Source organism: Sturnira hondurensis, unplaced genomic scaffold (genome assembly GCF_014824575.4).
Source record: "Sturnira hondurensis isolate 20B ecotype Veracruz unplaced genomic scaffold, ASM1482457v3 Scaffold0011378, whole genome shotgun sequence".
Classification (NCBI taxonomy): domain Eukaryota; kingdom Metazoa; phylum Chordata; class Mammalia; order Chiroptera; family Phyllostomidae; genus Sturnira; species Sturnira hondurensis.
In genome coordinates this window covers 8,821,768-8,846,774 of record NW_028084009.1, presented here as the reverse complement: position 1 = coordinate 8,846,774, position 25,007 = coordinate 8,821,768, and the positions used below count along the sequence as shown (strand labels likewise).

Sequence of the window (25,007 nt, the reverse complement as noted above, 5' to 3'; positions counted from 1 at the left end):
CAGTTGGGCTCCAGTAGCCACCTGCTCTGCGCCCGCCGTCAATCTGTCCCCAGTGGTCCAGTGGCCCTGGAGGAGGAGGAAGGGAGTGGCTTGTCCATGGCTCCGCCCTTGCAACTCCAAGCATCACTTCTGAGGTTCCGGTCCTGCCACAGTGTACCCCAGCAGGGCACCCCGCATCGTCCCTCCCTCCGGGCTCAGACCCACCCCACGGTCACTTGGCAGGCACATTTCCCACAGCGGCCGGGCAACAGCAATGCCCAGACTGACCTGGCCCCGGGGGGGGGGGCGGTGGAACAGGTGAGAGCTGGGGCTGACCGCCCCCGGAGCTCAGAGAGCTGCCTGTCACCCTGTCACGCCCATCCTAGGAAGGAGTTGGGGGAGGGGAGGACGGCCTGTCAGAGTCAGCCCCACCCACCCACCACTCCCAGCCAGTGTTTGTAGCAGCCCAGTGACAGGTGGGGAGGCCAGGTGGCTAGGTCCTGCCGCTTCAGCGGCCATGGTGTCCCGGGACCAGGCTCCTCGGGGCCCCAGGTACGTGGGCCTCTGGGACTTTGAGGCCCGGACGGATGAGGAGCTAAGCTTCCGGGCAGGGGACCTGTTTCAGGTGACAAGGAAGGAGGAGGAGTGGTGGTGGGCCACCCAGCTGGACGCGGAGGGCGGGGCCCTGGCTGAAGGCTATGTGCCCCACAACTACCTGGCTGAGGAGGAGACAGTGGAGTCAGAGCCGTGAGTGTCCCTGTGGTCTGTGTGGGCCACCAAGCTGCCTCCCACCCTGGCCCCCAGCCCCCTGAGAGCACTCCCCACCCCATGGCCGGTCTCAGGGGCAGGGCAGGGGGCAGAGCTGGGCTGAAGGACAGTGGGGGCTTGGGGCTGGACCCCGACGTCTTGGTCCCAGGAGTGTGACTGCACATTTGTTGGGTGACATCTGGGGGTGAGGGCAGCAGAGGCGTGCAGCCCCTCCGGGGGCCCCCCATGGGCACCTTGTGGAGCCAGGACCCAGAGAGGACAGAAGAGGCTGAAGCTGGCAGTGCTGGGGTCGCCGCTGGACCAGGGGCAGGACCGGGGCTTTGGGGAGCCGCCTTCAAACAGCCGGAACCAGATGTGTGACCTAGTTGGGGAGGCAGGAAGGTCATTTCGACACGCCCTTCTTGGGCGTGGGCTGCAGGCACCTGCTCTCGGCCTCCCCGCCGCCCTGCGCCTGGCTGTGAGGCTTTGGGAGGCAGCAGCCGCCCTGAGGGGCTGCCTGATGCAGGGACCCCAGAGGCAGCCTGTGGAGGGTGAATCATGATCTTTGAGCTGGTTCCTGGGAGGGGTCTTAACAGGAGGAGCCCTGAAGCCCGTCTGTGCTCCCCGGTCCCAGAGTCCCTCTCCATCGGCCCACCTTGCCCGAGGCCATGCTGCGTGGCAGGCAGCACCGTGAGCAGGGGTGCAGTGTGGGCCTGGCTGGAGGAGATGCCCGGGCCCTGAGGGCAGCAGTGTGGAGGGAGGCAGCCTGGGTGGAGGGCAAGCAGGGAGCCCTGTGAGTGTGCAGGATGTCTTCTGTGCGGGGCCTGCATTCCCACAGCACGGGGAGGGAGGGTTGGGGTGCAAAGGTCAGAGCCTTTGACCTTTGACCAGAGCCCCGGGCAGCAGGGGTCACCCGGGGAATTGCGGGCCCCACCTTGATACCCAGAGTCCAAGCTCACTAATGTTCCGTGCCGGCAGCTGGCGTGCTGGGATGGGCAGGTGTGTGCGTGTGTGCAAATGCGTGTGAATGCATGTATGTACAGATGTGTGTGTGGATCGTGTGCATGTCTTTGAATGCAGGTGCACAAGTGCATGTGTGGACGTGAGTGTGTAAACACTGTCCTAGGTGCACAGCAGCTGTTTGGGCCCCTGGTTCGAGGGCACATCTGTGGCATGGGTCGCACAAGTGGCCACAGCATCCCACATCAGCGTGGGCCTGTGGGTGGACAGCAGGTCCCTGCGACAGGGGCTCTGACCGCAGACAGGCCCCCCCCCACCAAATAGGGTGGTGGGAGATTCCTGGTCTCCCCTCTCCAGGTCACTAGGGCCTTTCCTGCCATCCAGAACCAGCCACTTGGGACATCTGGGGTCTGTGATGGGCAGGGGGCACCTCAGGTCTGAGACAGTACCAGAGAGCAGCTGGGGCTCAGGGTGGGCAGGGCAGGGGTCAGAATGGAGTCAGTGTGGGCTCAGGACCTCTTCTGCCCCCCCCAACCGGCCCTGCAGGTGGTTTTTCGGCTGCATCTCCCGCTCAGAAGCCTTGCACCGGCTGCAGGCTGATGGCAACGAGCCAGGGGCCTTCCTGATCCGGGTCAGCGAGAAGCCGGGTGCTGACTACGTCCTCTCGGGTACAGCAGCCCCGTCCTGGCTCCGAGGGGCCTCTGGGCTTAGCTTGGCATCTTTTTGCCCCTAAACCTTTCCTTGGGGCTGCGGAGAGCTGGCTCCTCTGGCCCATCCCCTGCAACTGGCTGTGCCGGCCAGGACACCGCAGCCCTTCTCCGGGGATCTCAGACACCCTGTGGTGGGCGGCTGTCCCTGTGGTTCTCTCCTGTCACTGTTGGGAAGGCCACCAGGTGGGACACCGGGCATGGCACCCACTCGTATGCAACCCCTGGCTTGTGCACCACTCTTTGAGACCGGGTGGGGGCGTGCCAGGTGGCACCTGCCCTCCCACACGCTCTCCCTCTGCCCCCGCCCAGTGCGGGACCAGCGGACGGTGCGGCACTACAAGGTCTGGAGGCGCGCAGGCCGGCTGCACCTCAACGAGGCCGTGTCCTTCCCCAGTTTGGGGGAGCTCGTGGACCACCACCGGGCCCACAGCCTGTCCCACGGCTTGAGGCTGGGCCAGCCCTGCTGGAAGGTAGGCCCCCAGCCCCCCACGGGTCCCTCCCTCCTCAGTAACTGGACCTGCAGGGTCACGCAGCGTCACACAGGGTGGGTATGGGACTCCGGGGACTTTGGCTGCCTGGAAGCTGGGGTCCTACAGAACTGGGAGTGGTGGGTCGGGCAGAGGGTGGTCCGCCCTTGGCCGGTCACTTTCACCTGTGGGCCAGCAGCGCTCCTGCTGCATCCAGTGTGTCTTTCTCGCACAAGGGCAGTGGGCCCCCACCAGCAGCTGGATGGAGCAGCAGCTCGGCCCGTGTCACAGGCTCAGAGCAGGCAGCGAGGGAGACCCCTGGGACCCTTCCAAGTTGGTGGAAGTCCTGCCTTGGAGATTGGCTACGGGCTCCCCCTGCTGGGCTCCAAGGGAACCCCCGCAGGACAGGCTGGGCCATGGGTGTCCCCACCTGTCCCTCCAGCACGAGCCGGAGCCCCTGCCCCACTGTGCGGACTGGGAGCGGCCCCGGGAGGAGTTCACACTCTGCAGGAAGCTGGGGTCCGGCTACTTCGGGGAGGTGTTCGAAGGGCTCTGGAAGGACCAGGTCCGAGTGGCCATTAAGGTGATAGCCCGAGGTGAGTGGCCCCACCTACCAGTCCCACAGCAGGAACCCCTGACCTCACTCATGGGGGGGTGGGGGGACAGGCTGCATGTGGCTCCCAAGCAGTAGAGGGGTGACATTTTCTTGTCAGCTGAAAACATTTTTTAAAAAAAGATTTTATTTATTTTTAGAGAGAGGGGAAGGGAGAAAGCGAGGGAGAGAAACATCACTGTGTGGTTGCCTCTCGTGTGCCCCCTACTGAGGATCTTGCCTGCAACCCAGGCCTGTGCCCTGACTGGGAATTGAACCTGTGACCCTTTGTACATTACCTTCTTAATGTACACAGAGAGCCGTCAAAATCACTGGCTTGCAGGAAATAGAGGCTCATCTGCAGCCTTCTTGAGAGGCACCAGGGTTGGGGTCCCCCATGAGGGAACCAGGGGCCAAGGGTGCACGGGGGCACCCCTGGCTTGGGTGGACGTTGGCCCGGTGTGGCGTGGTCAGGGTTCACGGAGTCACCAGGGGGTGGGAGTGCTGGGGCGCAGAGGGACTGGGCTGCGTTGGCCCCGGCAGTGGGGTGTCCCAGGAGGGCTCCCTGCCTGCGGGGGCCGGGGGGGTGGATCGGGCTGCACCCACTGAGGCCGCCCCACCCCCGCAGACGATCTGCTGCACCAGCACGCCTTCCGGTCGGAGGTGCAGGCCATGAAGAAGCTGCGGCACAAGCACATCCTGGCGCTGTACGCCGTGGCGTCTGTGGGGGACCCCGTGTACGTCATCACTGAGCTCATGGCCAAGGGCAGCCTGCTGGAGCTCTTGCGGGGTGAGCTGGCGGCAGCGGGAAGGGTGCTGGAAGCGGGGACCCCACCCACTGTGCCCGACACCTTCGTCAGGCCTGTGCAGTGTGTGGGAGTGAGACACACCTGGCGGGGAGTGCAGCGTGTCCGCTGTGGGGATCTGAGAAAGGGCAGACCAGGGCAAGCGGGAGGGGACAGGGCCTCCCGACTCCTGTGCCCCTGGCTGCCCACGCTATCTCGTCACCTGTGACGAGCCCTGTGGTCTCCCTAACTGTGCAGCAGACAGGGCTGTCCACAGGCTGAGGGGCCCAGGGCCCCAAGTGGCCCCATGTCCCCATGTTCTCATGGCCGAGGTGGGCTTTGTCGGGCTGCTGCACCAGGGGGTCGACTCTCACCCACCCACGTTTGGGAACTCTAAAGCAGACTGGCTCACAGAAGCAGGATGGGCGCAGGCAGTGTTCCTGGGCATTAACTGTCCTTCAGAATGGGGCCTGCGACCATCTGCACACCCTGTGCCACAGAGCTGGTGGACTGCTGGATGCCAGGCTTGTGTTTGTTGTCACTGTGACGGGTGTCTCTGCACCCACACCCGGTGTCCCTCCCCTTCCTGTAGGTTCCTGACAGGGAAGCGTGCAGACGTGTACAGCCGAGTGTGGGCTGACATGGAACTGCCCCCGGGCTGAGCCAGGAGCCCCCGGCCCACTGACCCGGCCCCATTGCCCGCAGTGTCCGGCGAGGAGGTGCTGCCCACCCTGGAGTTGCTTGACATCGCGGAGCAGGTGGCCGAGGGCATGTGCTACCTGGAGTCGCAGAACTACATCCACCGGGACCTGGCTGCCAGGAACATCCTCGTGGGGGAGAACAACGTCTGCAAAGTGGGGGACTTTGGGCTGGCCAGGCTCATCAAGGTGGGGCCACGGAGGGCCGGGCTGGGGCAGGGCACTGGGTCCCCATGGGGGTCCAAGCTGGAGGCTGCTGGCTGGTCCAGGGAGCACTGGAGGCAGGGAAGCCACAGTGTGGCAGGGGACAGGCGGCTCAGCAGGGCGGGCGGACCATGACTGTCCACTTTCCTGAGCTCGTCTGATGGTGGCCCCTCAGCTATTGTTTTGGCATCTGGGAACTTGTGAACATGTCTGCAGGTCACTGTCCCACTAGGGCTCACACAGCTCCCCATCGGGGCTCCCTGCGGGAGAAGCCATGCTCTTCCTGACCCCCGTCCCCAGCACTGCCACCTGCCTGCCCTCCCACCCACCCCCCAGGCCCAAGGCGAGCCTGGGTCTCCTGTGTCCCGACAGTGCCCGTGCTCCGTGAGGGGCCTTCTGTCCTGCGGGTGCAGGTGCCCCCCACCCCCCAACCCGTGTGTGTCTCATTGCAGGAGGACATCTACCTTTCGAATGACCGCAACGTCCCCTACAAGTGGACGGCCCCTGAGGCGCTCTCCCTGGGCCTCTACTCCATCAAGTCTGACGTTTGGTCTTTTGGGATTCTCCTCCATGAGATTTTCAGCAGGGGGCAGGTGCCCTATCCAGGTACCAGGCCCCCTGAGTGTCCTTGATGGGGCAGAACAGGAGGGGGCGTCACCTGGATGCCTTCCTGAGTGCCTGGGTGTGAGTGTGGGGGGTGCAGAGGGCGAATATGGCCTCGGGTGCCCTGGGAGGGGCCCCAGCCTCCCAACAGCTCACATGTCCCACCCTCCGCAGGCATGTCCAACCACGAGGCCTTCCTGAGGGTGGACGCAGGCTACCGCATGCCCTGCCCCACGGAGTGCCCGCCCACCACCTACAAGCTCATGCTTTGCTGCTGGCACAGGGACCCAGGGCAGAGGCCCTGCTTCAAAGCCCTGCAGGAGAAGCTCTCCAGCTTCACCAGGTACGAGAACCCTGTCTGAGGGAGCGCCCACCCTGCCACCAGGCCCGAATCCAGCCAGGACTGCTCTGCCCCAGGCCGAAGATCCCCTTGTGGCCTGGGGCCTAGATCACCCCTTCTGAGACCCCAGGACCAGGAATGTGCCGGGCCCTCCCGAATGACTGCAAATCTGGAGCAGGGCCAGCCTCTCTCCAATAGGAATGGAACTGTCCCTGGCTCTGACCCCCAGCTACCAGCTCACCCAGGACCAGGGCTGGGCCCTCTGGGATGGTTCATGGTGGAGACCCAGGCCTAGTCTCCCCAGCACAGGGCAGCCTGGGTGAGGCTGCCCCACCCTGACTGGACACACACAGGGTAGGCAGGACTGCTGCTGCTCAGTGGACACACTCGGGGTCGGGCTGCCCTCCGCTGGCCACTGGAGGCCAGGGCACCCAAGGCAGGCAGATGGTCCCACTGCCCTTCCCAGCTCCCCAAGTCGGACTTTGCCCAAAGCCAAGCTGCCCGTGATAGGAAGTGCCCCTATGAAGCACCCCTGCCCCCCACACTCAGCCTTAGCTTTGAGTGCCTGGGGCCCCTACAAGAAGGGGCTAGAAGTGACACCTCAGGAAGACTGCCCAGGGCTTGCCCCACACAGGTTGGGACAGCCTCTGTCCTCTGCCCTGGTGCTGAAGAGGCCTCCTCAATGTTCTTTAAGGGGCATAGGTCCCCTCCAGCTGATAGCTCACAGACCCACAGCCAGAGGTCCAGCCTGCCTCCCAGAGGCCAAGGGGCCAGGGGCTGGGTCCCCAAGACAACAGGACCTCCAGGGCAGCTCTTGGACCACCTGTTCCCAGGCACCCCACCCTCCTCACCAGAACAGCTCCCGAGGATGGGGAACCTGGCCAGTCTCAGAGTAGACTCCCAGCAAGGCCCAGGGGACAGGGCCAGCTCCCACCCCCACCAGGACATGGGGCAGCTGGCTGACATCTCCCACAGCCTGGGACACACAAACAGAGGTGCCATCAGGGGCGCTGGCCGCTCAGTGTTTATTTCCCACTTGGTGCAAGGCATGAGGTTACGGGATGTCGGGAAGGCTTGCGTGTGGCTTGGGTAATAAAGAGTAGGAGTCTCTCAACTTCCTTTTTGGTGTTTTGTTGTTTTGATCTGAAAGAACCCAGCTGGGACAGCTTCTGCCTGCCACAGCCTGCCTGTTGTTCCCCCTGGGGTGAGGAAGGGGAGGGGGCGGGGCAGGAGGGGTTGTGGAGGGGCTCAACAGGCCTAAGACCTCTGGAAGCCTGGAGGCTGCTGGTGGCCACTCAGGAGGGAGGCCCGATGTTGACTTTGCTGGGCTGGCTGCCAGGTGGCTTCCTTGTGGCTTCCAGGTCACAGGTGATCACGCTGCTGGAATCCTGGGGAGATTTCGAGCTGGGGAGGGAGCAGAGTGGGGTCAGAGGTAGCTCCCTGGGGGCCCCCACTTCCCTCCCACACCAGCCTCCAGGAAGGGGGACTCACTGCTCTGGGGATTCCAACACGGTGGCCATGAATGGGAGAGTGGACTTCCCAAAAAAGAAGCTTGCCCACCAGTGACCCGGGTCAGCCTTGGGGAGACCTGGGAGAAACACAGTGGGGTCACGGGCTGCTGCCCACTCCTGGGTACCCCTTGGGTGCCCCTGCCCACGGCCGCGGAGACAGAGAAGCAGACCTGCACTTACCAGGGTGGTGGGGGATGGCTTCCGCAGGGCACTCGGCACTTCCACAGGAGCTGTTACTGGAAGTGGAGCCCAGGCGACCTGGGGGGAAGAGGCAGTCAGCTCCAGCCTGCAGCCCAGTCCCCGCACAGCCAGGGCTTCTTCAAGGCTTCTCCAGGGCTGGAGCTGGCAGGGCTCTAGGCAGCTCTGCGGGGGCACAGCCAGGGGGTTACTCACGCCGGTAGTAGTTGTGGGTAGCCACGAGCGAGCCGCTGGAGGGAATGGCTGCCATGCTCTTGCTTGTGGACTGGTGGAAACCTGCGCACGGGGGGGTTGGGGGGGTTGGGGAGCCCATTTAGTAACCGATTGCCTCTTGAAGGGGTGATCCGCACCCGGGCTCCTGGTTTGCTCCCTGAACCCCTGGGAGGGGCGGTGGCATGGGGTTTGTTTACCAGCCAAGCCAACCGCCTATGGCTCCAACCAGCGCAAACTGGCTGCGCGAGTGGAACAATGGCGCTTTGTGCGCCGGGCCGCCGTCAGGAGCTCCGGGAATCGGCCGGGTTCCGGGAGGACACGGAGGCCACACCACTTCCCCGGCCGCGGGATCCGGCCCATCCGGCCCGCCCGCCCCGCAACCCTCTCCCTGCACTTCGCGCTTTCCCTCCCGCCCCCGCCCGTCTTCGAGTCATTCGGGTCTGTTCCCAAGCGTTGTGCACCAGACGCCTCTGCCGCCCACGGCCATCCGGGGCTCTCACCTCGGCGGCGACCCCTCGCAGACCTCGGCGCGCGATCACGAGTTGGGGGGAAGCGGGGCACTAGGCCACCGAACCCATTTGTAAAGGACAGCGGACCAGGCCGACCCCGGAGTGAGCTGGCCAGTGGTGCGCAGGCGCGAACGTGCCAGCTTTTATCGCCGCGCTGCGCTCGCATGCGGGGGGCGGGGCACTCGGGTCACGCCCCTGGTCGGGCCTGGCCTGCGGCCGTGGCGGAAGTTCAGCCCCGGCGCATCCACCGGACCGGGGGTGGCCCGGGCGGCGCGGCCGGCCTGGCCTGGAGCTGCGGCGGTTACGTGACCCTCCGCCCCGTCCCAGAGCAGGCCCGGCCCGGCCCCACTTTCCCGGCCCGGCCGTCCTCTCCGACCCCCGCTGGTTCCGCCTGTGTCCACCTGCGTGCCCCGTGCGTGCGGCGGGGGCGCTGGACAGCGGCCCCCGCACTTCCGGTCCACTTCGGCAGCTGCCCACAGCCCTGGGCCGGGCCCCGCAGCTCAGGCTCCGCCGGGCTCGCGTCCTCGGCCTCGACTCTCACTCTCGCCCCGCACAGACAAGGCTTCTTCCGTCCGCCCACCCTCCCTCCCCCAGACGTGGGCTCTGGCTGGTACCCAGGGGCTGCTCTGCGCCCCAGCGCTCCAGCCAGAGGCCCGCTCTTCACGGCCCTTCAAAGACTTGACGGCTGGTGAAGCCCACCGTGGCCCCTTCACATCTCTGGTGGCTCTGGACGAAACATCGCAGTTTGTCAGCTCCAGCCTGCCTCCAGCGACTTGCAAGGCCAGGGTGGGGTGTACAGGACAGGGCAAAGGCAGAGGGGTGTTTACTTGAGTGGGAGTGTGGAGAGCTGCTGTTTGGGGGTTTCTCCAGTAGCAGGGCACAGAGGGCCCCTGTTGGGGCGACCGCAGAATACTTCCCCACAGTGCCAGGGGCCCTGCCACACCCTGACATGTCAGTCAGGAGATGGACTTCCTTTTGGGTGTGGAGACCAACCCTCCACGCCCAGCTTCTTCACCCTGTAGAAGCCCCAACTTCCCCTGCAAGGAGGGAGAGTCCGCAGCTCCGGAAGTTCGGCTCTTTGCTGTATGGGCCCTGGCTGGCTGGGCAGTTTTCTTCCCCCGTGGTTGGGAGGGTCTCAGGAGGCCTGTGGGGACTTCAGGGGGATGCTGCCAGAAGACTGCACCCTCCGCGGGGCTCTCCACATCTCCAACACCCTTAGGAAGCCTTCTAGTGTTCCTGGGCCTCTGTCCAAGTTCTTGCTGATCAGGCCATGAAAGCAGGGCCCCAAGGGGGTGGTGTGGCACCTTCTTGGGGGGTCTTCTGGGGAGACCAGTCCGAGACTGGACCGGGAAGTGGCTGGCACCTGGGCTGGAGGGTCTCAGGGGCGGCTCCCACCTGGGAGCTGGAGCTGCTGTGGTTCCCCGCATTGTTACCTGTACGGTCACTCCAGCCATCGGTACTTGGGGGCAAGGCGAGAGCTCTGCCAAAACCCCCAGGGCCCCTCAACCTGCTCCCCAAGAAGGGAGAATGGGGTCAGGGGTGGCTTCACACCAGAAGTGCAGCAGCCTCATCCTGAACTGTCACTGTCAGGAGACCCTGTCCCCGGTGGCAGCCACTGCTCCCCTCTCAGGCACAAGCTGGAGCTGCTGTAGGTAATGTCACCATCTGCAGAAGAAAATGCCACTCCTGAGTCATTAATAAGTGCCTACTATGTGAGAGGCACTTTGTGTGGCCACATAGGAGATAGTGGGGGCAGGACAGCAGCAGCCACAGCTGCTGCCTTCTGGTCACCTGATCTGTGAGGTGGGGGTTGCAATACTTAGACTATTACCCAGCACATAGTAGGTGCACATTGAAAGTTAGTTACAGCACTTTGTTTACAGCACTTTTCACTACTGGGAACAAAGCCATCTGTTTACTTGTTGGTGAAGCAGAATCTCTAGGAACGGGGATGGTGTCTGCTCTGCCCTCCGTGGCTGAGGTAGAGTCAGCCATGCTGTGGGCACCGTGTGGTTGTGTGTGGTGAGGGGCAAATTATGTAATGAAAGGGAGTGCAGACTTTCAGCATGAAGGGCTGAGGGCACTGGCAAAATCCCTCCCCAGATGCAAGTGCTGGGACTGGGAAAAACCGTCCGAAGCAACCCCTGGCACTCTGGCGTTCAGCCCCAGGTGCACAACAAATTGAAAAGTGTTTGCTCATCCAAAATACTCAACTTCAGGGTAAAGTGCAACATTCCTCAGCATGAGACAGCGGACATCTCTCAGCTGGCAGGAAAATGCACTCCCTGATACCAACATCGAGGTGACTCGGTGCTGGGACGCTCCCAGGTGGCTTGGAAGCCACCGTGGCAGAAACATCCCAGTGAGCGACAGCCAGGGATGGAGAAAGCTGTGACCCGTCTCGGCCACGGAGGACGTGAAAGAACGTCTCCGGACTACTGGAGAGCATCGGGGAGCACCTCATGCAGGTGTGGCCAGCTCCACCCCAGCGGAGAAAGGCCGAGTCCTGCCCTGGGGCCCGGCCAGGGGAGGCTGCCCTGGTCACAGGCTGCACGGCGGTCTGGCATCTTGGAACCCACGGAACCACCAGCTGAAGAATGACAGCAAGATGCAAGGTCTGCACACAGGAACCAGCTAAATTTCTGCAGACTCGCAACCTACACAGAGAAGCAGACATTTTTAGAAACACCATTTGTGACAGCTACCCTCTGCCCACAAAACACTCAGGTATACACCCAAGCAAGCATGTACAGAACTCGTATGCCAAAAAGTGAAAAGCTAATGAAAGAAATCAAAGAAGACCTTTGCAAAGGGAGACCCAGCACAGAAAGGACGCCCATTCCCTCTAAATGGATGTCTGGCTTTAACGCAATTCCAGTAAACCTCCCAGCAAGTGTTTTGAAGATACAAGCAGATCCTAAAATTAACGTGTGGAAGGAAGGACAAATGAACTATAATAACTAAAGCTTTTCTCAAATATAAGAATACAGTTGGTTAAAAAAATACAAACCAAGTGTTGCTGTTCAGAGACTGAGGACAAGGTCCCCCTCAGGGTCCTGTCCTTCTCCCCAACAAGGTCCAGTCTCCTGGGTCTTGTGGGCTCCCTGCATCTGCTCATCCCCATCATGCTGGCTGGCGGTAACATCTCTTGCTCCTGAGGCAGGAGGTTCCCAGTGGCCCTGCTGTGCTGGGAGGCGAGAACATGGCTCTCAGGTGCTGAAGAGCTTCCGGTTCCCAGGGCAATTCTGCCCAGAGATGCCCTCTCGAACTTGAGGTTGGAGAGGCTTGCTGAGCAGGGTTGCCTCCCCCATCAGCCACTCAGGGCAGGGGCTCAGGAGGGAGGGTCTGCTTTTGGTCAGCCCCCCAGGGGACCTAGATCCTGCAGCGGGGAAGGAGAAGCCTGGCCAATGCTGCTGCTTCCAGCCACCGCTCTGCCTCTGTACCCACCGCAGGGGCTGCCCTGCCTGCCTCCCAGCCCGCAGTGGGCAGAATGGTATGCCCCCTCCCCTGGAAGCAGGCGGGTGCTGGGCTTGTACATGGCAGAGGCCAAGCTCTAGTGTAGGTGTCTGCTGCACGCAGGTGCCACCCCAGCTCCTAGGAAGTGAGGACCTGGGGGGAGGAGCCTGCAGAGAAGCCTGTGCCTTCACCATGGCAACGGCTCCCTCCTGCCTCCTCCCTCCTGTCTGCCGCAGGTATCAGGGGGCCCCAGACAGCTCCAGTGGCCAAGTGCCCCAGGGAGAGGAGGCAGCACAGGCTGGGCTGCCCTCCCCAACCCTGATGGGCTGTGTCCCCCTCTCTGGGCTTCCCTGGCAGATTCTGGGGTCCCTCGTGTCCTCCTAGACACAGGGTTTGGTGGGGTGACATGTTTGGGGGCCTGGATTGTTCTGTGAATCATGCCAACTCCCTTTTCACTTGGCTGTCTGGTGGGCCCTGGGAGTCTAGCCTGTCCCCCTACCCTGGCCCCTACCCCCCACTTTCTTGCCCCTCTCTGATTTAGGGGCCACGACCTTGCTTTTCTGGGGGAAGCTCCATAGCCAAGAGCTCCTGTGTACCCAGGAGACCACTTAATTTGCACCTTGTGGGTGCTGGGCCCACAAGATGGGTGCTGGGCCCACAAGATGGGTGCTGGGCCTAGAGAACTGGGAGGGGGGGTGCTTGTCCTCAAAGGTCCTGCTGCCCAAGTGGACTGGGAGACAGACTGACTCTGCAGGCACGGGACAGTGCACACCGATGCCCTGGAGTCAGAGGGCAGCCCATGGCCCAAGGCCAGCGCTGGGCGTCAGTCTGAGACAACCTGAGGCCAGAGGCCAGCTGAGCCCAACTCCGGCCCCGCCCAGTCTCCTCCTCCCTTGGCCGTCGTCTGGGTGGCCAGCGCCCCCTGCTGGCCTGGCCCCCACAGGATGGAGCTGGCACAGGTGGTTTTTTATGCCCCCCGCAGGTTATTCTTAACCAGCAGTGACGTCACCGGCAGCCAATGGGAGGCGGCTTTATTTCCAGGGCCGACAGCTTGAGAGCCGTTCATTTTAGCAGGATCTTCTTTCCTAGGCTCCAGCCCCAGCCACCCAAGAGGGGGCCTTCTGTGTCTCCCCAAGCTACTCACTGGCTGGGCCTGGGGCCTAGGAAAGGGGGCAGGGCCTGTACCTCTTCCTCCTGCCCCTCTGAAAGCCTTGCTATGAGGCAGAAACAGCTAAAGCCCCCCGCCCCCCGCCCCGTGCCCGCCCTCAGCTGCTGTGTGGCCCACTGCCACCAGGGCCTCAGACCCGGGAGAAGGGACGTATTGGGGCGGGCAGCTCCGGTGAGACCTGGGCAGGTTTCTGGCTCAGGCCTCCCAAGCTGCAAACTCTGCCCTCCTGGCTCTGTGACCTTGGGCACTGTCTGTGCCCAGCTTGCTCTTCGTCCGTGGGTGTCAGGCAGCCCGGCCCGGCACCTGGTGGACTGGCCGTTTAGTAGGTGGTGCAGTGGGCAGTGTTGCCGAGTGTTCAGTCGCTCCTCTGTGCTACCCAGCAGTGAGTGGCCAGTTAGCACGATCCCCACAGTCGTCCTCTGGGGCTGGGCGGCTGCGCTGCAGGCACTCAGCACCACCTGATGGCTCGCAGGCACCCGGCACTGTCGCCGTGTTAGGACCAAGCACCCAGCCACTAATGTCACAATCCTCAGGGCCGAGTATCTCGGGACAGCTGAGTCGCCTGGGCTCTGGGACCTCGCAGGGCCGCCCAGTGGTCGGTGGAGGGTAGGAGTTGAGGCCCTTTGGAGAAACCACCTGACACACCTCATAAGGGTCCGCACGCAGGCCCCTCGGGAGGACGCTGCTTCCAACCGGCTGCAGCCAGTGCTCCGGGCAGCGGGGCCCCTAGCACAGGCCAGGCCCAGCACGGGCGCCCCAGGGCGATTTGGCTCCCGGCCGCTGACAGCTGCAAGGGGGAGCCCGGGGAGGAGTGGATCAGAAGGGTGGGCTCAGCGCGTTGTGCTAGGGTGCCTGATAAATACCCTCTGGGGCTGCAGGCAGCACAGGGTCCTGGATGCTGAGGGTCTCTCAGGGGAGGTTGGGGTGGCTGTCCCAGGGACCCTGACCACCTGCCCTCTCTCTGGCCCGTCCCAACCTCGGCCAATCCCAGCATCTCCCAAATCCCGAGTAACCTTCAGGCAGGAGGGGGACACGTTAAATATAGCGACCAGCTGGGTGGGGCGGGCGGGTCTCACTTTCTTGCCAGGCATTTATTTTTACTTCCTGGCTCCTGTTCCAGGGTCTCAGAAGCACTGGGAAGTGCAGGGTCATCTGCCCGGGCCTGTGGGTCTGAGGGCGGGGCAGACCCTGGGAGAGCCTGGGCCTGTGCCCCGCCTTCCCTGGGAGACCTTCCCACAGGTCTGGGTGCCCCACCTGGCCCCACTTCACTTCCTAACCTGCTGGGGGCTTCCCGTGGCACCCCCACCAGTGAAAGGGGCTGGGTGCTGGGCCTCTGCTCTCACCCACTCCACGCACATTTCCTGAAACCTGCGTCACAGAGATGGGAGTGATGTGTGTGTCCCCCAGGCACAGGTGGGTGGGGGCCGGCCACAGGGTCTCAGGGTGAAGGTTGAGCTGGCCTGACAGGACGCAGGTCCCAGGAGGCCCCGGGTCTCCACACAACACAGGGCTGTCCCATCCCTCTCTTTGAAACCCATTTTGGCCATAACCATGGTCTGCCCAGCGCCCGCAGGGACCCTCCACTTCCCTCAGAAGGGGCCCACCTGTGGCTTGGCGCTCTGACCCCCTGAAGAGGGAGGTCAAGGGGCCACAGCCCAGGACTCCAGGAGCTGACTCTGCATCCCTGGTGAGCCCCGTCCTCGTGCAAACAGCGGGGTGGCCCTGTAAGACGCTGGGGGGGGTGTTCTGGGGACACCCTTCAGGGCCCCTTCACTGAGGGGTCCAGAGTGGGAAATGCTTCTCTCCAGGTGTCTCAGAGGGAGAGCGGTTTGAGTGGATCTGCTGGTGGAACCTCAGTCCACCCGGCCGAGCTGAGGGGGCCCGGGAGGCCACCGTTCCCGGGCCACACCATGGGGCCTCCTGGGCTGAGCCCATGTGGCAGGCCAGTGGGTCAAGGGGCCTGCCAACAAGAAGATGGCACCCCGCCAGGGGGGCCTGCACCCCTGGGCGCATCCTGGAGCTGCCTCAAAACAGACCAAACATCCAGGGCTGGGCACCACCCCAGGAGGTGCAGGCCAGGCCTGTCCCCTCAAATGGGGGTGGGGTGGGGGTAACCTGCTCCTCCACCCAGCATCCCTGCCCCTGTCCGTGTGGGCCCCGTCCCTGAGAACGGCCTTTTATGTGCGAAGTGTCTTTCTGCCTCATCCTCTCTCCACCTCTCTCTCTGGGTGTGCTTGAACCTGGCGTCTTTATCTGTCCTCGGTCTCTAGCTGTGGGTCTCTCTCAGCTCCTGTCTCTCGCTCGGCCCCTCCCGCGCTCCCTCTCCCTGCCCCCAGCTATCCATCCTGCTCCGCCTCCGCCTGTTTTTCCCTGCGCTCCCCACGGGTGCGTCTGGTCCCTGCGCCTTTGTAGCCCGCTCCCTCTCCGCATCCCGCTCCCGCGTCCCCGTCGCGCCCGCGCGCGCCCGCGGTCCCCGTCCCTCTGCGTCCCTCTCCTCCCCGCCTCCGGCCCCGCCCGCCGGTACCGCATTGCCGTACTGCAGGGGCGCAGCGCACTGCGCCCGCTCCGTCAATAGGTGGACCCCTCCTGCAGAGATAAAACCGTCGCGCCCGCGCCGCCAGCCCCTCTGGCTGAGACCTCGGCTCCGGGTAAGGACGCTTGGTCCCCGAGTGCCCGCCCCCGCCCCCAGCGTTCCGCAAAGGGTCCCTAGCCCGCGTATCGGTCCTGGAGACAGAGAGGAGCTGGGCTCCGCGCCTGGGGAAGAAGCTGCGCTGCTCGCTTCAGAGACTGGCCGCGCACCCTGCGCGCCGGGCCCCGACACCGCGGCTCGGTCCCCACGGGCGGCCGGGAGTGGGGTGGGGGCCCCTCGGTGGCACTTGTTTACGCAGCGGTAGCAGCCGGTCTCCTGGGCGGTGGCGATCGCCCCGCTACCGTGACCTTGGGGCCGCCCGGGGCCCTGCGGGTTTGGGGCAGGGTCGTCAGTCAGTGCCGTGCGCTTGTGGGGGTCTGGCCTCTGGGGCGGGAGCGGGGAGGGGGAGGCGGGGAGACCTGGGGGCCCTGGTGAGCAGCGCCCCCTCGCCCTTGCGGAGTCCACCTGGTGTCCACATCCCAGTGTTCCTTGGTGCTGCTGTCCCTCCCCGAGACGCCTGTCCCCTCTTGGGCTGCCTAGGATTCTCCACTGACCTCCAGGATGGGGCAGGGGCTAACTCTGGACACTGACCAGAGGGAAGGGGGGCACTCCCCACCCTGCCAGGCTGAGGGCAGCTGCCTCTGCCGTGTTCCCCCTCAGGTGGGCAGAGCAGGGACCCCCACCCCGCGGCCCAGATTGGGGGAGGGGGACAGGTTATTCTGGGCCCCTGATCTGGGCACCACAGCGTCCCGTCGGACCTCTGGGCGAGCCTGCGTCCCCTGGTGCCTGCTAGGCAGGGATGAGAGGAAGATGGCGCCGTCCCTGCTTGAGGAGGGGCGTGGGGAGCCCTGACCATCCTCCCCGGGCAGCTCTGCACTGGGGGTGGACAAGGCGGGGAGCAGTGTGCAGCCCAGGGCTCCGGGCGAGGGAGCAGCCTTGGGAACAGGGCGCCGGAGAGGGCAGAGTGACTCATCATCGGGCTCCTGACGGGTCACGGGGCTCGCCCAGTCTGTGTTTCTCCGTGTCCCCACATGGGGGTTAGACTCTTTCATGGAGGGGGAACTCTGTGGACCTAGATATTAACCACAGGTAGGGCTGTTTGGGTCGGCTGGGTCAGGCACAGACTGGGGGGCTCTCCCCTGCCTACCAAACAGGGGCACTTTGCTAGGCCTTGGGGGCTCAGGCCTTTGGGCAGGGCTGGGCCTTGGCTGGGCTTCCCTGGAGGGCCCTCTGCCATCTGTCTCCCCATGCCGTGACCCCACAGACTCACTGCTCAGCCCCCCCACCCTGAGCCAGAACACCCCAGGTTGTGCGGACCCCTCGCCACAGCCCAGGCGCCATGGGCAAGGAGAAGACTCACATCAACATCGTGGTCATCGGCCACGTGGATTCAGGCAAGTCCACCACGACAGGCCACCTCATCTACAAGTGTGGGGGCATCGATAAGAGGACCATCGAGAAGTTCGAGAAGGAGGCTGCCGAGGTGAGCCTGGGGTGGGGGCTATGGTGAGGACAGGTTCCCACTCAGAGGCTGGGCTTGCCTTCCCCAGCCCCGTGAGGCTTGGCTTATCTCCTCCAGGGCCAGCAGGGCCTGAGCCCTAAGGGACCCCGTGTGGGAGTGGTGTGGGGGGGCAGGAGCAGCAGCCCCCCGAGGGTGTGTTGGGAAGGGAGGTGGACAGCCTGTGGGTTTGGCCCAGAGGGAGGGCCGGCAAGTCCACCCGCCCACCAAGCTCTGGATCACTTTGCCACCTTGGACATAAGAGCCTGGAGTCTGTCTTTCGTGCGCCCCAGGTCTGGGTTCCCGTGTCCCCAGTGCTGAGGTCCAGGGCCGGGGGTGGCACTGCCCTCCCTTGTTCCAGGGCTGGGCCAGGACTCAGGGTGGCTATTAATAGCTGATTGATGGGCACGCAGCCCATCAGCTCCATTTCCCGTGCCGGGCTGAGCAGAGCTGCCTCTCCTGAGTGGCACCTTTGGCGGGGGTGGGGGGGCTTGGTTGCTGGTGATGAGAGGGGCCCCGTGAGATGACTTCCTGTGTCTTGCAGCTGCTCTTTGGCCACTGTGGGTGGGCAGTGGCCATGCAGTGGGGGTCTGTCCTCTGCGTCCCTTACCCCCACCCCTGAGCTCTGTGAGAAGTCCCCTGTCTGCCTGGATGACAGGGTGCCTGGGGCTGGGGCCAGGGCCTAGGAGGGGACGGTTTCTGGCCTTGGGGTGGGGTGGGGTGCTCTGACCTTCGTCCCTCTATGCCTGGGCCCCAAAGGTGTTCCACCCCTCCCTGGGGGTCAGAGTGGGATGCAGGGTGCTGAGGCATGTCTGGGGCTCTGGGTCAGGTCTTCTGGGCCCTGTTGGATGGCCCCTCCTGGCTGCACAGCCTCTGGGCAGAGCAGAGCCCCATCCACGCTTGGCCCTGGCAGGGAGCTGTGTCCACCTGGGCGGTGATGGAAGCTGCTGTCCTAATCGCAGCCTGGCCCCAGTGTGGGGTCTCCCTGGGCGCCGGGCACAGGTGTTTGCAGAGAGCGTCTGCCCAGCCCCCCCCCCTCAGGTGGGGCCAGGAAGGGAGGAGGAGCTTAGAGCCTGGCTGGCGGTGGAAAGAGCTGGAAAGCCAGGCCCTTCCTTGCAACCTCATCTGATATCTTTCTTTTTTTCCCCTTAAAAAGAAATCACAGACGGGTTTTTGGTTTGACAGACTGAAACCCAGGGTTGTTGTCGGCCTCTGGCTGAGGCAGGGATCTGGGCGGGAGGACCTGCTTTAGATAAAGGGGAGCCCCCAGCCAGGGGGAGGGGTTTGGCAGCTGCTTCTCTCTGGGAGCGGGTCCCAGGCCCTTGCGCCACCTACTGGTGGATGCCTGAGTTGCGCCCATTGGGGCGGTGGGAGGCTTGACCAACGGAGCTGGGATGGCCTGGCCTGGTCAGGGCAGGGTTGAGGGTTCCCTGGTTCCAGAGCTGGGTCCAGAGTGCCAGGGTCCCAGAGGGAGTGATAGGGACTGGGGCCTGCTTCCTGCGACTCCACTGTGATACGCTGCTCCGTGGCCTGGGGGAGCTGCTGGCCAGGCTGGCCATCCTGGGCCCGCCTGAGCCACGCCCACCCCCCAGATGGGCAAGGGCTCCTTCAAGTACGCATGGGTGCTGGACAAGCTGAAGGCCGAGCGGGAGCGCGGCATCACCATCGACATCTCCCTCTGGAAGTTTGAGACCACCAAGTACTACATCACCATCATCGACGCCCCGGGCCACCGTGACTTCATCAAGAACATGATCACCGGCACATCCCAGGTGGGCGGGGCCCTGGAGCCCGGGGAGGCGGGGCTCCTGGAGGCATCAGTGGTCAGTCGGGGCTCCCCAGCTTCCTTCTCAGGGCACGAGACCCTCGCCTCTGCCACCACAGGCCCCGCAGGGTACAGAACTGCCCGAAGAGTCACCGATACCATGTCCCAGCACCTCAGCCAGGCGAGGGTGTGGGGAAGGACTGTCAGGGCCACCTTTGCAGTCAGACAAGCTAGGGGCCTGGATGAGGGCAGACAGTCAGATGGACACAGTGGAGGAGCCCCGGCCGCTGCCCCTCAGGTCAGCATTCCCGGGTCCCAGCCCCTGGTGGCTGCCAGGCTCCTGTCTTCAGCCAGGAGGCCCGGGCCCCGGGCGGGCCGGGGTTCACCATGTGGGGCCTGTGGCAGGCGGACTGCGCCGTGCTGATCGTGGCGGCAGGAGTGGGCGAGTTCGAGGCCGGCATCTCCAAGAACGGGCAGACTCGGGAGCATGCACTGCTGGCCTACACACTGGGCGTGAAGCAGCTCATCGTGGGCGTGAACAAGATGGACTCCACGGAGCCCGCCTACAGCGAGAAGCGCTACGATGAGATCGTCAAGGAGGTCAGCGCCTACATCAAGAAGATCGGCTATAACCCGGCCACCGTGCCCTTCGTGCCCATCTCAGGCTGGCACGGCGACAACATGCTGGAGCCCTCGCCCAACGTGAGTGCCTGCGGGGGGTGGGGGCTGCTTGGACCCTCCCTGGGGGCCCAGAGCACCCATCTCAGGTCGGGCTAGGTCAGGGTGGGGTGCAGCTTGGAGGGCCTGTGCCCGGGCTCCAGTCAGCCCTACCAGTCTCCCGTAACCTGTGCCAGTGTGGGAACCAGCCCCTGTGGGTGTCCTTGGAGTCCAGGCGGGGCTGGCAGAGGCTTGTTTGGTTCCTTGTCTGGCTAGCACCACTCCCAGGTCAACGATGCAGCGACAGCAGCCACCAGGCCATGGGCTGAGCTGTGGCAGGGTCAGTTTTTGTGTCTTGCAGCCACCTCTGGGGGCCTGGAGCTGGCCGGGCTCTGGGACGGCCAAGGGCTGGCTCTCCGCTGGTCACTGGGCAGCTCTCGGCCCAAGCAGCCGGTGTCCAGGAACTCTGACTTGGCAGGAGGTGATGGGTGGGCCCTGGTTGTTAAGACTTAGTGCCCACACACTGTCAGGCCAGAGGGGACCCTGGCCCAGCAGGGTGGCCATTCCCTCTGGCCAGCACTGCAGCCACTGCCACTGCGGGCAGCAGACACAGAGGAGCTCTTGGAAGAGCCCTGTGGCCGGGCTGCAGCCCGAAGGCGCCGCATCTGGCTGGGCTCAATGTGGGCTGCATGTTTTCTCACGGGGTCTCACGTAGTGTTGGGGAGCTGACTGCAGCCTCCACGCTCCTTGGGGGACGGCAGGACACCACTCTGTGGTCCCCACATTCCCTGTGCCTGACCTGCTGTCGGCCTGGGCTGTCGAGGACGTGGTCCCCAGGAACGGGCCTGGGGCAGGGTGCTACAGGTGCTTACCCCTGGTGTCCATCTGGGGCTGTTGGGCCAGGGGCATGGTGCCAGGAGGGTGCTGGGTGTGCTGTCAGGAGAGGCCCTGGGTGGTGGGGTGCTGGCATACCTGGGGATAGTGGGCACAATGGTCTCTGGGGTGGAGGCCAGACCCCATGCCTCTGTCTTGGCCAGGTCAGCCTTTGTCCTGGCTGGGCTGAGGTGGTGGCCTTGTGGCCTTGTCTTCCTGCCCAGCGTCTCTGCAATGTTTGGGTTTGAGCTGGGAGGGGGCCAGCTATTTAGGGCCTCAGAGGGCCTTTGGGCAGTGGGACTCCTCAGGTCCGGCACCCTGCACCAGGATCCCCGGATGGGGCTGTGGGGTGAGGGGTCCCAGGCCAGCTGTCTCTATGGGCACCTGCTTCCTCCGGCCCAGATGCCGTGGTTCAAGGGCTGGAAAGTGGAGCGTAAGGAGGGGAACGCCAGTGGCGTGTCCCTGCTGGAGGCCCTGGACACGATCCTGCCCCCCACTCGCCCCACGGACAAGCCCCTGCGTCTGCCCCTGCAGGACGTGTACAAGATTGGCGGTAAGCGCGGGCCCCAAGCCCACCTTGGCCAGCTCTGCACCTCAGATCCTCTCCTGAGACCCTGCTGGGGGGGAGACCCGACACCCCTGGGGCAGCCATGCAGTCCCTTTGGAGGTGGCCCCCAGGGCCAGCAGCATGGAAGTCAGTTCAGGCAACCCCAGGTGGGAAGTCCCAGGAGGGGTCTCCCAGAAGGAGGGGCCCACAGCGCCCCCTCTGGCGACAACTGCCACTGGCAGGCAGTCCAGGGCTCCCTGGTCCAAGTGGCCATCTTCTTGCCCCTGCTCCACCCTCCCCGAGAGGTTCTGGGAACTTTCTTGTTAAGTCTCTTCCTTTCCTGGGGGGTCAAGGGAGGCCCCACTTCCGTGTCAACTTCTCACGTGTCTGCCTCACCTGGGGTTGCCCCGTCCCCTCCTCCCTCCACGCGGCATTGCCCCACCCCTCACTGCTCCTTCCTCTGGGCCCAGGCATTGGCACTGTGCCTGTGGGCCGAGTGGAGACCGGCATCCTGCGGCCCGGCATGGTGGTGACCTTCGCGCCTGTGAACATCACCACGGAGGTGAAGTCAGTGGAGATGCACCATGAGGCATTGAGCGAGGCCCTGCCCGGGGACAACGTCGGCTTCAACGTGAAGAATGTGTCGGTCAAGGACATCCGCCGTGGCAACGTGTGTGGGGACAGCAAGTCCGACCCCCCCCAGGAGGCCGCCCAGTTCACCTCCCAGGTGGGTGGCTATGTGGTGGCCACCGGGCCCGCTCCCCAAGGGGTGGTGACCGGCTGTAAAGTAAGTGGCTGCCTGGAGCCAGCCAAGCACCAGACACTCTGTGGCCTGGTGCTGTGGAGAACTAAGACCCTCAGTTACACAAGCGGCCTGGGGGCCAGGGGAGGGGCACACAGGGCTGAATGCCCCCAGGAAGGGTGGATGTGGGGTGGGCCCTGGCCTGCTGCTCAGGGTCCCACCGAGTCTCACCCGGGTCCTGAAAATGCGTTTATCAATTTATTGCTGGAGATGTCGCTGTAGTTCCTCCATTCGCTACATTTTCACTGCACCCTCTTTGACCCTCTTTTCACATGAGAATGGCTTTAAAAGTTGGCTTTATGGATAGGTAACTGAAATATTAAAATTGAAGTCCAACTTTGTCATCCGCCTACCTTAGTTCTGGCCAGGGTTGACGGCACCGGGGGCCCACTGGCCCTTTCAAACTGTGCACCCATTGGTTCATCATCTCTTGTGGTTCGTTTATCGCTGTTTATTTCAAATGCTTAGTGAGGCCCTCAGGGTCCAGTCTGGGGGCTCATCTGCCTCCACAGTGAGCGCTCGGGGCCCCAGGGACCTGGCAGGTGGGCTCTCATCTTTCCCCGCTTTGGCGCCTGCCCGCCACAGACAGCCTTGTGTTCCTCTGCCCACAGGTCATCATTCTGAACCACCCTGGGCAGATCAGCGCTGGCTACTCGCCGGTCATCGACTGCCACACGGCCCACATTGCCTGCAAGTTTGCTGAGCTGAAGGAGAAGATAGACCGGCGCTCCGGCAAGAAGCTAGAGGACAATCCCAAGTCCCTGAAGTCAGGTGACGCGGCCATCGTGGAAATGGTTCCGGGGAAGCCCATGTGTGTGGAGAGCTTCTCACAGTACCCGCCTCTGGGTGAGTGGGGTGTGAGAGGCCAGGCGTGCAGGCAGCTGATCCAGCCACAGGGCGCCACTGTGGGGTGGGGAAGGGGGGCTTTAGTGTTCTGCTTGCTTAGCACTTAGGGGGAGACCCACAGCCTCGTCTCAGGTAGCCCCAGCAGGCAGGCCTGGGATAGCGTCCTCCTTGGCAGACCAAGGTCCTTAGGTGGCTCGCCCAAGGCCCATAGCTACTCCGATGGCCGAATTCGGACTAACCGCCTGCCTCCAGTGGGCTGCCCCACAAATACCATAAGGACTTACACAGGAGCTGAGCACCCCGCGGGAGGTTCCTTGGCCCACGGGCCTGGGACTAGGGAGGATGCTGCAAGCGCGAGTGCGCACGCGCTCTGCATCCCAGTGGGCGGGGCGGGGCCTGAGAGCTCCGACACCCCGCCCCTCCGCGCAGGCCGCTTCGCCGTGAGGGACATGCGGCAGACAGTGGCCGTGGGTGTCATAAAAAATGTGGAGAAGAAGAGCGGCGGAGCTGGCAAAGTCACCAAGTCGGCGCAGAAGGCGCAGAAGGCGGGCAAGTGAAGCTCGGGCACCCGCGGCGCGACCCTCCGCGTTGGCGCCGCGCCCCGCCCCCCGCCCCGGCCCCGGCCCCGGCCCCGCCCCCGCCCCGGCGCCCAGCTCTCCCGCCCGGCGCATGTCTGCACCTCCGCTTGTCAGAGGCTCTCCGTCAGCGACTGGATGCTCGCCATCAAGGTCCAGTGGAAGTTCTTCAAAAGGAAAAGCGCCCCTGCCGCCCCGGCTTCTGCCTCCAGCCTCCGCCACGCTCAGTGCCCGTTTTACCAATAAACTGAGCGACCCCAGAGCGTGTGCGCCTGCTGCTGGGTTGGGTGGGGGGCCCTGCGCCCTCCCAAAATCCCTTCCCAACCGGTGCCCCTCCATGCCCATCACTCGCGCCAGTGACCTTCCCACACGTCCTCCTGCGCTGCCCACAGTAGGCGGGGGTGGGGGCGGCTGCAGCGAGTGTCCCAGCCCAGGAGGCCGGACCCAAGTCCAGCCCATAGGGCTTGCCATGGGCGGGGCCGGGGGGCATTTAGAACTGGGTCACTTGAGATCTACAGGCAGTGGGGGTGAGGATGGATGTTGTGGGGTCTCTGAGAACCGGATGAGTGCTGCGGGCCCCTCCCTCACGAGTAATTCTCTTTCCACACACATGTGTCTGCACCCAGCGTCCGGGCATCCCCTGCCCAGCCAGTCACCCGTGGCAGCACACCTTCTGCCCTGCTCCTCAGCCCACCCTCAGCATACCCAGAAAGCCAGGGTCCAGGCCTGACCTTGGTCAGCAAGGACGAGGGTGGCAGGGCACCTCCCTGCTCAGCCAGTTCCGCTACAGGAAGCAGCCCCTGCCTGCCCCCTGTGGCTGCACAAGGAGCTGAGGGTGGGGGTGAGCAGACCCCCAACCCGACCGTGCCCAGGGTACAGACCCTTGGCCAAGGGCAGGCCCCACCACTCACAGACGACCTCGGTTGGCAGCTTGGAGCAGCAGGAAGGGCGTCCCACCGTCCAAACGCAGAGTCCTTGGGGCCTGGTCCGAGTGTGGGCGGGGCAGCACTCCCGTGGGGGCTCGAGGGCAGGGGTCATTGCCTCTGGCCCCTTGGCTGTGGCTGTGTCACCAGTCTCTGCCACTGCGGCCACACGGTCTCTTCTGTGCCCACCTGGGTGATCCAGGATGACCTCCTGCCAAGGTCCCTCCTTTAGTCATTTCTGCAAGACCCTTGCTTGCTACATAGGGCCCGTGGGTGGAGCCTGGAATCTCTGGGGCATATCCCACCCACCGATATGGGAGGGGTGGGCGCCCGCGGTTCAGAGGCGCCTGTGGAGGGGCTGTTCTCATCTCCTTGTAGCTGCGTGGGCCCGTCGAAGTGGCACAAAGGGAGAGTAGGACAGGGACCAGACCTGAGCAGCCACAGTGTGGTTTGGGACCCACGTCCGGGGCTGCTGGGGGCTGCAGACTCATGGGGAGGGCTCTGCGCCGGGGGCCCTCCAGGGGGGGCGGCCCGAGTCGGCAAAGACAGGCTCAGGCCACACAGACAAATCTGGGCTTCAGAGAAATGGGACGGTTTTTAATGCCAGTCTCCCCAACAACATTTACGCTGACAAAGCACTTGCTGTTCACCTGATATTCGAACTGCTCTGTGTTTGGTGTGGCAGCCCTGCCCAAGGGACCTGGGAACTTCCTGTGACTGCACCCAGCCCCCAGCCCACCCTGGGCCCTGCC

General features: G+C 64.1%; 3 protein-coding genes across 3 annotated transcripts; 2 read left to right on the top strand and 1 right to left on the bottom strand.

Annotated features, from left to right (window-relative positions):
• Positions 1 to 426: 426 nt before the first annotated feature.
• PTK6 (protein tyrosine kinase 6) lies at positions 427 to 7,199 on the top strand. Its single transcript, XM_037060081.1, has 8 exons — positions 427 to 726; positions 2,233 to 2,354; positions 2,706 to 2,866; positions 3,306 to 3,459; positions 4,084 to 4,245; positions 4,946 to 5,127; positions 5,595 to 5,748; positions 5,920 to 7,199. The coding sequence occupies exons 1-8, from the start codon at positions 497 to 499 to the stop codon at positions 6,105 to 6,107; spliced, it is 1,353 nt and encodes a 450-aa protein (XP_036915976.1). The 5' UTR covers positions 427 to 496; the 3' UTR covers positions 6,108 to 7,199.
• Positions 7,094 to 8,697, bottom strand: PPDPF (pancreatic progenitor cell differentiation and proliferation factor). The gene is made up of 5 exons (XM_037060082.1): positions 8,508 to 8,697; positions 7,990 to 8,070; positions 7,777 to 7,854; positions 7,577 to 7,673; positions 7,094 to 7,489 (listed from the first exon to the last, which is right to left on the bottom strand). Exons 1-5 carry the CDS (start codon positions 8,680 to 8,682, stop codon positions 7,381 to 7,383), a joined length of 540 nt encoding a protein of 179 aa, XP_036915977.1. The 5' UTR covers positions 8,683 to 8,697; the 3' UTR covers positions 7,094 to 7,380.
• Positions 8,698 to 15,657: 6,960 nt separating this feature from the next.
• On the top strand, positions 15,658 to 23,594 carry EEF1A2 (eukaryotic translation elongation factor 1 alpha 2). The gene is made up of 8 exons (XM_037060080.1): positions 15,658 to 15,788; positions 17,034 to 17,252; positions 18,860 to 19,039; positions 19,438 to 19,734; positions 20,965 to 21,115; positions 21,580 to 21,836; positions 22,523 to 22,757; positions 23,187 to 23,594. The coding sequence occupies exons 2-8, from the start codon at positions 17,109 to 17,111 to the stop codon at positions 23,312 to 23,314; spliced, it is 1,392 nt and encodes a 463-aa protein (XP_036915975.1). The 5' UTR covers positions 15,658 to 15,788; positions 17,034 to 17,108; the 3' UTR covers positions 23,315 to 23,594.
• Positions 23,595 to 25,007: the final 1,413 nt, after the last annotated feature.

Excerpts from the sequence above, each read along its gene's own strand:
- PTK6 (XM_037060081.1), top strand. The coding sequence starts at position 497 with ATGGTGTCCCGGGACCAGGCTCCTCGGGGCCCCAGGTACGTGGGCCTC. Across the intron at positions 3,460-4,083 it reads CATTAAGGTGATAGCCCGAG|ACGATCTGCTGCACCAGCAC; the intron begins GTGAGTGGCCCC and ends CCACCCCCGCAG. Across the intron at positions 5,749-5,919 it reads GGGGCAGGTGCCCTATCCAG|GCATGTCCAACCACGAGGCC; the intron begins GTACCAGGCCCC and ends CACCCTCCGCAG.
- PPDPF (XM_037060082.1), bottom strand. The coding sequence starts at position 8,682 with ATGCGAGCGCAGCGCGGCGATAAAAGCTGGCACGTTCGCGCCTGCGCA. Across the intron at positions 7,855-7,989 it reads TACCCACAACTACTACCGGC|GTCGCCTGGGCTCCACTTCC; the intron begins GTGAGTAACCCC and ends TCTTCCCCCCAG. Across the intron at positions 7,674-7,776 it reads AGCCATCCCCCACCACCCTG|GTCTCCCCAAGGCTGACCCG; the intron begins GTAAGTGCAGGT and ends TGTTTCTCCCAG.
- EEF1A2 (XM_037060080.1), top strand. The coding sequence starts at position 17,109 with ATGGGCAAGGAGAAGACTCACATCAACATCGTGGTCATCGGCCACGTG. Across the intron at positions 19,735-20,964 it reads TGCTGGAGCCCTCGCCCAAC|ATGCCGTGGTTCAAGGGCTG; the intron begins GTGAGTGCCTGC and ends CCTCCGGCCCAG. Across the intron at positions 21,837-22,522 it reads CCGCCCAGTTCACCTCCCAG|GTCATCATTCTGAACCACCC; the intron begins GTGGGTGGCTAT and ends CTCTGCCCACAG.